The sequence below is a fragment of the Mauremys mutica genome, chromosome 3 (genome assembly GCF_020497125.1).
Source record: "Mauremys mutica isolate MM-2020 ecotype Southern chromosome 3, ASM2049712v1, whole genome shotgun sequence".
Lineage (NCBI taxonomy): Eukaryota > Metazoa > Chordata > Testudines > Geoemydidae > Mauremys > Mauremys mutica.
Window position 1 is genome coordinate 196,328,489 of NC_059074.1, and position 12,619 is coordinate 196,341,107.

Sequence of the window (12,619 nt, forward strand, 5' to 3'; positions counted from 1 at the left end):
GTGGTCCCCGCTCCGTCGGCGCCTGCCGCCTAGCGTCTCTGCCCTGGTTGCCATAGCAGCGGGTTGGATGCGCGGCCAGCATGGCGCTGCCGGACCCGGTCAGAAGGAGGCTCGGCTCCTTCAGCCGGACTGTGTTCAGCGACAGCAACCGCACCGGCCCGGAGCGCCGAGGCAGCGGCGGCGGCCTGGGTAAGGAACGGTTCCGCTGCCCGCAACAAAGATGGCGGCGGCAGCCTCACCGGGGGGGGAGGGTCGCCGCCAGGAACGAAGATGGCGGCGCTCGCCTCGCTATAGCGCTGTGGGGGCTGATGAGGCAGCGCGTTCCTGCCTGGTTCCGCGGTGTCCCCGCGCGCAGAGGCCCTGGGGCTCCATGCGGGAGGGCGGGAGAGAACGACCCCCTAGCGCCAACAGCTTCCACTCAGCCCCCGGGGGCTGCCGCCGCAGCGCGGCGCCTCCCTGCTCCGCCCTGGCTTGGGGAAGCGGCTCTGTCGGGTTCGACAGTGTTGGCGTCACAGGTGCTGCATCCCCTGGCTAGAAGTAGCAGCCCTAATACATGGTTTTCGCCTTCGGTTCCCCCACTATGAAAATTGTTCCCGCACCACTGCTTGGCTTAGGTACCAGCAGCCTGGCCGTGAGCCTGTCTTCACTGGGGGCTAGACCCTAGGTAGGGGGCCAAACAGTATTGCCAACCCCACGTGCTCAAAAATCACAATTCAGGCTTCCCACCCCCAAACTCAGGAGGCCATCATCAAAATCATGAGATTTTTTTCCCCCCAGCTTTTCGTGGCAGAAACATCTTAAAAATGAAACTTGAGATTCTCACACAATCACAGGATTCCAGAAGCTGGGGCTTTAAGAAAAGCATAAAAAATTATGAAACATGGTACATTGTGGGGTTCCATTAGACATCAGCCTAGGGCAAAACATACTGTGTCTTTCTGTAAAAATGTTACTGTTCTGACAACCACTGATCCCTTCACACTCAGCCAGGCACTCAGTGTAATTTACCAGATACTACTACCTAGCATTTTTCATCCAGAGATCACAAAGCACTTCAAGAGATAAAATAAATCAGGCTTCCACTGCCACCAAATTTAGCTGATATTTTAGGTGTTTAAATTTGAGTTGGACCTGCTGAAGCAGGGACACTTAACAGAAAGTACAGGTGAGGCAATCATAAAGAAGACCCTCCACACCCACAAACGGTGGTGATTGCTGATTCTTCTGTGAGCTGCACTTTGAGTAATGTGAGAAACTTCCAACAGTCAGTTTATTGATCACTAATTCAAGTAGATTTAATGTGATATCAATAAATTGGACAATGGGAGAAGGAAACTTGCCAGTTGAAACAAAACCGTTCCCTGGTGTTCTCATTTTTTACGGACTTGCTTTTTATACTTTGTGTGTCTAGGTTTTTGAGCCTATGTACAAATTCTAAATACTGTAGAACTTTACCTCCCACTTAATATTGCAGGGGTCAAAGTTCTGTGTTTCTGGGTTTTAGCATCTAATTTTCTTCTCTACATAGTGTTTGATTTGTAGCTCCATTTTCTTTAATGTACATTCCAATCTGGTGGTTTTCTTTTTAAAAAAGCACATTGGATTGACATAGCTTGACTCTAGAATTTTCTATACAAAAGAAAAGTATTGTATGGAGACCACGCGATGCAAGCTTCCCCACCAGCATGCCTGAGTTCTGATCTTTAGGGATCAATTTTAATTTGAGGATAATCAAATATATATGCTCACTTAATCCTAGGCCCTGTTGATGAGACTACCACGTTGCTACAGTTAGGCCTCAGGAGCTCAGAGTGCAGGTCAGTTCACCTCCACTGTCTACTGCTCTCCTGAACAGGCCTGCTCTCCTTTTGAGTGTCTCTTCCACCCATTCATGTTTTGCAAGTGTGGCAGCAGAACAGCTGCTTAATCCCTTCCTTCCTGGTGCAGGTTTGTATACACCTTGTCATGTAGATTCTTTAGAATACAGTAGGGAATGATGTAGCAGAATTCTTCCCTTGGACATTTTAACACACTATATTTAATGTTGAACTTGGTTGATCTCAGAGTCCAACCATTAATGTGTTGGTTGAAGTTGCTATGTCTTAAAGTAGAGTAGCATCTTTCTCTGCTGTATGTAGGAAAGAGAATGTCTGGCACAGACCTTGGGTGATGAAGATTTCTCTCTCTTTCTAGATAATGAAATAGTCTCCAGTTTGCCATTGCAGATGTCCCTCTATTTCAACCTTTACTTTTTCCCATTTTGGTGGGTGAGCAGTGTTGTCATGCTCCAGCTGAAGGTAAGTCCTGAGGGGACATATCCTCTCCAACATCTGTGGTGCCTGTCTTAAACTTCTTTCCTCACACTGTATGCAAGACTATGGGTTTGTCTTCACTACCAGGGTAAGTCGACCTAAGTTACACTACTCCAGCTATGTGAATAACATAGCTGGAGTCAACGTAGCTTAGGTCGACTTACCCCAGTGTCTTCACTGTGCTGCGTTGACGGGAGATGCTCTCCGGTTGATTTACCTTAATCTTCTTGTGGAGCTGGAGTTTCGGAGTCCTCCAGAGAGTGCTCTGCTGTCGATTTAGCGGTCTTCACTAGATCCGCTAAATCGACACCCACGGCATCAATTGCAGCAGCCTTGATCTCCCCGGTAGTGAAGACAAGCCCTAATACTCGGCTAGGGTGACCAGACAGCAAATGTGAAAAATTGGGATGGGGGTGGAGGGTAATAGGAGCCCATATAAGAAAAAGACCCCAAAATTGGGACATCTGGTCACCCTATACTCGGCCCTTCTACTCATTACCTTCAACCCAGACATAGAAAGTGATACTTAATAGAGTGCAGTGTCTCAGTAGAAATATCAGAGTAGTTGGAGATCAAGGAGTTCATGACAGAATTAGTGGCAGGTCTGGTTGGAGGCTGATTGAAAAATCGGGGGCTACGGCCTGTCCGGTTTTAGGAACATTGACAGTGCTGCATGAATTTCCAGATCACAAATACCATAAGCTTCTGTAGAGCTGTATAAAATAGTGATAGTGCATTCCGTCCCCATGGAATTCTTACTTTCTTCCTCTCTCTAGTACCCAGTCTTGCCAGATTACTACAAGTTCATCCTGGTCACAGTAATCGTCCTAGCCTCTCTAATTGAGGCGATCCGACTGTATCTTGGATACATGGGCAACCTGCAGGAGAAGGTATGTTCTGTTGACCTCCTTGAGCATCAGTTCAGGAGCCTTAGGAGGCTGAGTATGATGCTTTGAATTAGAGACACATCAGAATTATATTTACTTATAAAGGAGAACTTATTAATTGGACTTGAACTGGGGTTTATGTCCCTAGGTAACTGCTCTGGCAGTTGAGCTAAAGGAGCTGGTCACTTTGCACAAGTGAGCAGAGGCTCCTTTGTTTCTGAAGTTCACAAAAGGACAGAATGAGACCGGGTCTTTGTAAGCCTCCTGGAATAAACAAAGGACTTAAATTTAGTCTTTCTACGTTGTGGGGTGGACGAGGAGCACACACAAATGTCAAAATCCCCTTCATATTAAATGATTTACTTCCCTCATTCTGGTTTTATGCATTTCTCCAGTCTGAGCCTCTCTTCTGCCAGTTATACTTTTTCAGTGTCTGTCTGTCTCTTTTGTCCCCTCATTTCAGTTCCTCCCCCCTTTCTTGTTTTTTTGTTTTGGGGATACCAACCTCATTCTCCCTCTCTCTTTTCTTTAATTCCTGCTCCAGCGACCTCACGTCACTGAAACCATCCTCTTCAGCTTCATGCAGCTCTCTGGAAGCCTTCCGGCATATGGTGGGTCTGCTTAGACGTATTATAGGATAGAGTAGTGTAGCATGTGATGCTCCTAGAGCTGGCTGATCCAGGGAGCAAGGGACTAGGCTCTGTTCCATACCGATATGTACTGACACTAAACTTTCAGTGCAAGTCTCCTTTTTCTGCCTCTCTATTTATTGTTTTCTTCTGTCCTGGCTTATTGCTCTGTTAATTTAATTCCCCTTGGAAGACCGTGCTTCCTGCTCCAGCCTATAGCACGACCTTAATGATACTGATAGTTTGATTCTCATCAGTTTCCCTTTATCCCCACTAGTTTTACTCTGCTACTGCACATGTCACCTGAGCTGCTAAACATCCTATAGACTTCATTGCCAGAGATGCAACCTTGTGTCCACTTCTCCCTGTCACTGTGGGGGAATGGGGGTAAAGAGGATCACACTTGGCTGGCAGTTCTGGCAGGAACAGGGGGAAGGCCAGTGACTACATTTAACTCTGCTTCTGCTGTTACTAAGATGTTTTGGACTCACTAGGTGCAGCAGCAGGGCTAGAACTTCTCTGCAGAGATTTTAGAAGGTGATGGGAACACCAGGGAAGCCCATGATCGTCCGAATTTAACTCCCTGAAGCCCTGGATTTAGTTGAAACAAAAATCTGAATAGTAAACTGCTTTCCGAGTAGTTGTTGGCTAAACATTTATGTTGTCTCTTTGTTTCATAGTAGAACTGGCTGGAAAATGGGGTTTCCCCTGCTGAAAATTTTGACTTTTCAGCAAAAATTTAAAACCGAAATACTTGAATTCTGAAATGCTACCATAGCACATCAGGGGAGTTGTGGTTCAGGTACCACATGCTCCTCTTATTCTCAATCAGCTTTACTCACTGGTTAGACTGTATCATATGTGATACACCATTGTCTCCTCTCTTGCTTAAGGGAGCTGGTGCATTATAAGAGTTGCATAGCCACATTGCATCATGGAAGATGAAGTTCAGGTGGGAGCCAAGCCCATAAGAAGGGGTACACGAGGCAACTCAACTACAGTTCCCATGAGGCACAGCAGTTGTATAACCAATTACAAATTTCAGATTTGGGGCATTTGTTTTTTGATGAAAGAGATGGTTTTTGGCAAATAATTTAGTTTAGTCAAAAACCCCAATTTTTCATTGAAGAATAGTTTAGACAGAAAATTTTCAACCAATCCTATTTCTTAGCAATTCCATAGCATACGCAGGCTTTGGGAAGAGGGAGAATGGATTTTTACAGGATACATGTTTTTGGTATGTACTCCACTGTGTACACATGGCTTGCATTGTTCCATTGCCATGCTATAACAACTGTTGATGTTAGACATAATGTCTTACTGTTGTAGGTACCTGAACTGGCTGGCTTTTGGCTTCTGAGTCTCCTCCTGCAGTTGCCCATAATCCTCTTCGTGCTCTTTAATGAAGGTTTGAAGATCCAGCCACTGGAGCGAGCAGTCCACATCGTTTTTGCCCTCTTCCTCACCTTCCAGATCATTGCAGCTTTTCTTGCCTTGAAAAGAATGGTGAACCAGCTGGCAGTTCGTTTCAGCCTTAATGAATTTGACCAGCTGGACGATCATCCCACATCTGATTATCTAGCCTGGGAGAAGAAGAGGGTGCAGGCTCCATGGCGGGTAGGACAAAATTTTGAGGAGGCTCCTCCATCAAATATTGATTGGGAGTCTGCACTCAGGGCCTGACAGGTTACTAGGATAGAGCCTCAGGATGAACGTCTCTTGCTGCTATAGTCCCTTTGTTCCCATTTCTTTGGCTCATTCTCAACCTTCCTAGACCCTAAAAGTAGTTCTTGTGCCACAGCCAACATTAAAGATTTGAGATTTGAACTTGCTTGAACATCACATTAGCTCTGCCAGCTATACAGTTGACTTCATTTGTATATAGTTATTCATTGAATGAAATGCCTGCAGTGTGGGTTTTATACTTATGCAAACTTTAATTTTTTTTAAATTGTGTACAAAAGATTTTTTTTTACTGTTCATGATATTGCACAAGGATATTTTGTTTACAATAAATTCATATTTTATTCATTTTAATAAAACTTCACACGATATAGCTGCTTCTATCTACAGATCTGAATACACTCTATAAACAAAGAATTAAGCCTCACACTGGGCCAGTAAGAAAAGGAAGTATGGAGAAACTACAGTGATGGTCATGCTACAAGAACTTAAAAAGCTTTATGGACAAAGTTTCTAAAGTGACCTTTAATTTTGGATGACTCAGTTATTGGGAGCTCCAGTCAGAGAAACTGTTAATTCAAGAAAACACCATTTGGTTCAGTTTTGGGTACCCAGCACCTCATAGTTAGGGCCTACTTGTCTGAAGCATTCAGTACTTGAGCCACACAAAATTACAGGCTATTTAAACATTTAGAGATGTGATCTGCTTAAGGGAATACAGGAAATCTATGTCAGAGCCAGGTATATAACCCCGGTCTCATTTGCAGGTCTCTGTAGTAATGTCTGAACTATCCATTCTGGTAATGGCTAAAAGTTTGTTTCTCAATTTTTGGTGATCAAAAGTTAATTTAATGTCTTGTGGATCCCTCTGGCGATCAGCAGAGCAAAGGCAGTTGCATATTGGTGCAGGGGAGGGGTGGTACATGGACACAGAGTTAATGAAAAGGAGAAGGGCAAAGAGGAGAGGGAATCTAATTGCACTATGAAGGAAAGATGCTATAGGGTTATGGTTGGGGGTTTTGTAGGCCTAATAGAGTCTTACAGTGGAGAGGAATGTATAGTGGCCTTGTCTCATATCAAAATTGGATTTCCTCGGTGGACAGGAGAGAGGGATGTTGGGTGACTAGATTCTGCAAGCTATTCATTTAAATGTTATCTATTATTAACATTCAAACCTGATGGAAGCAAGTACTTGCAGCAGTGGTTGCCTCAACTTGCACCAGGTCTGGATTTGACTTATTTTGTAGAAATATGACAAATTGGAAGGAATTTGTAAGCAGGAAGTTACCAGGAGTATCTGAAGTAGTATTAAAATTGTGGTCCTTCATTCAGAGTCTGTAAGGGAGACGCTGGTGAGGTTTAAGCATAGGATCTCTGGCCCTGTCCATGAATTTTGTAGTTAGAAGAGTTACAACATTTGAAAAATCCTCCCCCCCATCCCCAATAGTCCTGGGAATTCCTTTCTAAAATAAAAAGCCCTTTTAACTGTATGCACAATTGTATGCAGTAGCACAAATTGTCATCTTGCCTCTGTGTAACTACTGCACAAAGCTGAGCTTACATCAACAGCGAGAGATCAGAGCCCAGGTCAACTCAAAGAGAAACTTTTCAGAGGCAATTAAAATAAGGACTCAGAAACAGAACAAAAGACCTCAACAGGCCAACCAGAGTATCAATTAGTGTGCCTGGCTTCACTAGTGAGTAAACACAAGGTATAACTCAAGTGTTTGTTAACTCCATCCTACCCATAACCACAAATAAGTGAGCAGGTTTTTTTGTGTATGTTAACACAAATTGGTTGGCACAAGTGGGGATATAGAGCAGACCTTGAGTGAGCTTACCTCCTTAGCCCCCAACACAACCTTTCAGTAGTGTTGATTAGGTTAGTGCTGTGATAACAAGTGAGAGCTGCTAGTCCTCCAGCGCCTTCCCCACAATTCTCTTAGGGTCCCGTGTCCTGTTGTCTAGCTACTTGTTTCCTGCTTCCTGACTGAAAGTTAACTCCTGCTGCATACAGGTCTCCTTGGCCTTCATTCTCCACATTCGCCCGCAATGGCCATTATCAGCAACTGCCCTCTTCCACATCTGGTAGAGAGCTCCTGTTCTGTGATAATGTTGCCAAAGACGACGCATTTTCAGAGTGCTGACAGCTCCCACCAAGGTACTGCAGAGTCCACAATTTTGGGAACAAGAATTGAAATGCCAAGATGCATGACGACATTTTGAATAAACTGGCCAGGTGTAGAATTCAATGAACAGGACCTCAGTGCTGGAGAAAAATCAAAGGGATTAAGATGTTTGTAACCGCTTATAACTCTAGAGTGCCCCCTTGTGGAGAGAGGTTGCTCTATGGCAGTGTTTCCCAAACTTGGGACGCCGCTTGTGTAGGGAAAGCCTCTGGTGGGCCGGGCCAGTTTGTGTACCTGCCGCGTCCGCAGGTCGGGCCGATCCCGGCTCCCACTGGCCGCGGTTCGCTGCTCCAGGCCAATGGGGGTGGCGGGAAGCTGCACGGGCCAAGGGACGTACTGGCCACCGCTTCCCGCCGCCCCCGTTGGCCTGGAGCAGCGAACCGCAGCCAGTGGGAGCCGCGATCAGCTGGACCTGCGGATGCGGCAGGTACACAAACCGGCACGGCCCGCCAGGGGCTTTCCCTACACAAGCGGCGTCCCAAGTTTGGGAAACACTGCTCTATGGCACCCTGCCTCTTTGGCCGTCATTTCTCTTCAGGAGCCCTTTAAGAAGTCACATTTATCAAAGTACTTCAAACCAAAACACAACTAGTGCAGTCTTCTTCTCCAGTTTCAGTTGGGCATAGCCCTATTCTCCCTGAGGGTCTGCTGTCATGTTTTCCCTGGCTTCTTGGGCAAGGTCCCTCCAGGCCTCACTACCTCCTCCTTCCCCACTCAAGTCAACTGGGTCAAGAACTCTGGCCCGATGGTTGGGAAAGGGTGGCAGGCAGGCTATCTCCCACCTGTGCTCGGAGACATCCAGTGGGGCACAGGTCCACTGCTCTATTTGGGCATAGATCTTTCTGCCAACAATCTACTTCCTGCTGGAGAATTGGACCAAATCTAGAGGCCAAGCTGTCTGGCTGGCTGTGAAGGTAGATGGGGCTGCTCCAGTGCATTTCCCTGCAGGGGAGGGTGCTGGTGATGAATCATCTAGTCCTGTCCATGCTCTGGTTCAACATCCTGAGCCTGTTACCGGGGACCCTGGCCAGTCTCCAGAAGAAGATCCTGGAATTTTTCTTGCCAGGGCTGCACAGGATCTCTGCAGGTGTCCTGGGCTGCCCTCTTGTGGGAGGACGGACATGGCCTGGTCTACATCCTCAGCCAGGTGCACACCTTCCACCATCAGGCCCTGCAGAGACTCCTTTACAGTTCAGGCGGTTGTGCCCAGAGCATGCCTCCAAGAGTGCCGATACAAGTGGCAGCTCCCCTGAGACCTCTCTGAGCTTGCAGTCTTTTACCAGAACCTCCTCAGAACCTGGACCAGGTCTGTAGCGGCTGCCAATGGGAGGACCTCCTTGCAGAATCCATGCTAAATTCCAACCTTAGTCCCTCTTGGTGTGCCAGAAGCTGATCTTGGTTGGTGCCACCAGACTCAGACCTCCTGGACTACGATCAGAGGGTATGGGTGGATGCTGTCAAAATTAGACAGCACATGGGGCAATCCACCCTGTCTTGTACTCCATGACGTGAGGGCAGCCTTGCCTCATGCTTCTCTTACTTTCCTCAAGTGGGTTCTGCAAAGGGGTGCTTCCCACCCACCAAAACTCATCATCAAGCCCATAACCCACGAGCCTCCTCTTTTTAACCCTAACCAGGCAAGCACGACCCTTTGTCACCCTAACCCTGAGCAGGAGAGCCCTTCTGACCCCAATGCTAACCCTAGGTCAAGAAGCCTTAACTTTTGTAACCTTAACTTTATGCCAGGGAGCCCTCCAGACTGCAATCATAACTCTAGGTCAGGGAGTCCTAGTGACCCCAACCTAACCCTAGTCCTGGAATCCCTATGGGCTGAATGCAGAACATAGGCCGAGAAGATGTACCCTTTGTGACCCTAATCCTAGGCTGGGAGTCCTATCCTTTGAAACCTTAACCTTAGCTTGGGGAGACCTACTGACCCCAACGCTAACCCTAGGCCGGAGCACTGCCCTTTTCAACCCTTACCCTAGGCCAGGGAGCCCTGCTGATCCCAACTCTAACCCTCAGGCAAGCAGCCCTATTCTTTGGAATCCTATCCCCAGGTCTAACCCCAGCATTGCAAGTGTTTCTTTTTCTAACCCTAACTTTCACCCTGGGAGCTCCGCCCTTTGTAACCCTAGCCCTAGTCTGGGGAGCCGACCTACATTGTGGGATGGAGGAGGAGCGCACACACTTTCAACATCACCCACTGTCAAGGCTAAATCCCCACTCTGTCACTCGAATGCAGAAAGTGGGGGCCCGCAAACATTCTAAAAATTAATACTGGCCACTCCAGGCTTGTATTACACTCCCTAGGTTATAGCTTCCCTCTGACCTTGGCTTGGTAAATGCTGCCACCACCCAAATGCAAAAATACCCCTTTTAACCCAGGAAGGAGCACTTGGGAATTCCTCCCTGTGGGGGTACCCTCAAGCCCTTTCACACACACCCCCCCTCTGGGGAAGAGCTGACAAAGAAAAGGAAATTAGCTGTGGCTACCAGCTAATCAAACAACATGCACAAACCTCTTAGGACACCAATAATCCAATCCTGTTCTTAAAAAAGGTAAATTTTATTAAAAACAAAAAGGAAAAAATACATTTGGAACTTAGGCTTTTGCTAGATTTTAAAAGAGCGATTCCAAAAATTAAGCACCCAAAGCAGCTTTCTTGAGGGTTCAGCTTAAAGGTTACAAGCAAACAAAAGCATCTGGGGTTAGCACAGAGGAGATCCACAAGCCTTAAAAAATAAACAAATAAACCTGATCGCGTTTAGCTAAACATTCTGATCTACTTACATCTTTGGGTTGTTAAAAGTAGTTCTAGATATGATCTGATTATTTTTATGTCTGGTTCAAACTGTACATAGCATTCCTGCTGCCATGTCTCTTCAGCCCAGAGAGCAACAGACAAAGGGAAAGTTTCTTTCCCAATTTTAAGAAGTTCTACCTTCCCACTGGCTCTTTTGGTCAGGTGCCCACTCCTTTTCTTTTACCTGTGGGCTTGTTAACCCTTTACAGGTAAGGCAAGCAGAGAACAGCGACCAAGAGGGATTTTACAGCTATCTGGCTGGCTGGCTGTTCATCAAAGGGAGCTATTCTCTCCCCCTTCATGTATCACACCCACTACTAGGTAACATACTCCCCCCATTCTGGTCTTTTACATTTCTCTAAGCAGTGCCTCATTTCTGCCAATTGTGCTCTCTCGATGTCTATCCCTTTTTATCCCCTCACTCCAGACCCTGCCAGGCTCTCTTCTGTTTTTGTTCTGGACTCACTTCACTCTCTCTTCTTCGATTCCTGCTCCATGACTGAAACCATCATCTTCAGAAGCCATTAACTCAGCTCCTTCAGTCAGCTGTTCCTTGGGGATGGATTTATATGCTATTTGGGTTTTTTATTCTATGATTTAAAGTAAGGGTAAGGTAGGACACGGGAGGGAACTGGGGAAATGGAGCTGAATCACAAGAAACCAAGCCATATTCATGCATGCAATGGTGAATACAATAGAATTAGAATTGAGAGAGGTGTGCCACACTAAAGGGTTCATATGCCATCAAACTGTCAGTGAATCACACACACACCTTTCAAATTTTCAATAAGCTAAGTAGTTATTCTCAATGGCTCTCCCCTTTAATGTAACATCTTTGAATGTCCAAGTTCTAAATAATGTCATTAAAAGGAAAAACACCCAGTCAGAACTCAGCCTCCCCCATTCTCAGATCATTTTACTTCAAGAAACTAAATTTTCCACGGGGGCAAATTCTGGGCATGAAAAGTAGTCGGCTTCTGTGGACATTTTTTGCTTCAGCCAAAGAAAAGAGGAGTGGGCATAATATTTGCTGACCACATACCTCTTCAGATTAAAGATCAATTTAAAGATGGAGCATAGTTGCTGGGTTAATAGCAGTGAGCTTGTCATATGCTCCCAGTCAAAAGGAAAAGTAAAATAAAAAAAAATTGAAAAGAATTTCTTTAAAATATTGCAACAGTTTGAGGAAGGGGAAATTATACTTGGAGGAGACTTCAGCTGTACACCTATTCTTCACTGGGACAGAGCTGATAAAAAGACGAAAGAAGGAAACAGGTGCAGCATTAACCTTTCTATACCAACAAGTCAATCTCTCAGATTTCTGGAGATAATTATATCCAGTGGAATGAGATTACACATTTATTCATACCCTCATCAGCTATACTAGAATAGATTTAATATTAATCTCTAAATCCTTAATGTAGCAGCAAAATTTGCAGAAATTGGCACACAGTCAGTTCTTGTTCCATTGGAAGTAATAAGAGAAGGTTACTTACCCATACCTGGAGGTTCTTCGAGAGGTGTGGTCCCTACTGTATTCCACTGAGGGTTACACATGCACACCATGCATCGAGAGTCAGAGTATTTGAAAGTAGTGTCTGTCGGTCCGTGCATGTGCCCTGGCTTGCCTCGTGCGTCCATCCAAGGCAATAAAGGGTGTGGTGGACCGACTATATCCAGTTCCTTCTCTACCATGAATTGACCAATCTGCAGCAGAGGGGGAAGCAGGTGGGAAGTAGAATACAAATAGGGACACACACACACACACACAGCCTGAAGAACCTCCTCTTCTTCAAATGATGGTCCCTATTGTATTCCACTGAGGATGATTGACAAGCAGTACCTATGTTGGAGGAGGGTGTGAGGATGAAGATGGAAGATCATGTGGAGAACTGCCATGCTGAAGGAGGCATCTGCTGCAGAGTCCTGCACTAAGATATACTGCACTGCAAAAGTATGTACTGCACGCCATGTGGCTGCTCTACATATGTCTACACGCAGAACATCTTGAAGGGAGGTTGTGGTTGAAGCCTGAGCCTTCTCGTGGAGTGAGCCTTGTAAATGAGCTCACAGTTGGTAGCAGAGTTTAATGCAAACAGAAATCCTTTTGGT

The 12,619-nt window shown here is 45.9% G+C and overlaps 1 protein-coding gene and 1 long non-coding RNA gene across 2 annotated transcripts in view; one reads left to right on the forward strand and one right to left on the reverse strand.

Moving 5' to 3' along the window:
* TMEM17 (transmembrane protein 17) lies at window positions 1-5,870 on the forward strand. Its single transcript, XM_045011314.1, has 4 exons — window positions 1-189; window positions 2,194-2,297; window positions 3,089-3,202; window positions 5,158-5,870. The coding sequence occupies exons 1-4, from the start codon at window positions 81-83 to the stop codon at window positions 5,509-5,511; spliced, it is 681 nt and encodes a 226-aa protein (XP_044867249.1). The 5' UTR covers window positions 1-80; the 3' UTR covers window positions 5,512-5,870.
* LOC123367225 overlaps window positions 5,748-12,619 on the reverse strand; it is a 27,334-nt gene continuing 20,462 nt past the window's right edge. Inside the window, exon 4 of the long non-coding RNA XR_006578366.1 lies at window positions 5,748-7,780. This is a non-coding gene — a long non-coding RNA (uncharacterized LOC123367225). The remainder of the gene's footprint in view (window positions 7,781-12,619) is intronic.

Bases quoted from the DNA above. Each gene is read 5' to 3' on its own strand.
- TMEM17 (XM_045011314.1), top strand. From the start codon at position 81: ATGGCGCTGCCGGACCCGGTCAGAAGGAGGCTCGGCTCCTTCAGCCGG. The intron at 190-2,193 runs GTAAGGAACGGT...CTCTCTTTCTAG, and splicing joins AGGCAGCGGCGGCGGCCTGG to ATAATGAAATAGTCTCCAGT. The intron at 2,298-3,088 runs GTAAGTCCTGAG...TCCTCTCTCTAG, and splicing joins TTGTCATGCTCCAGCTGAAG to TACCCAGTCTTGCCAGATTA.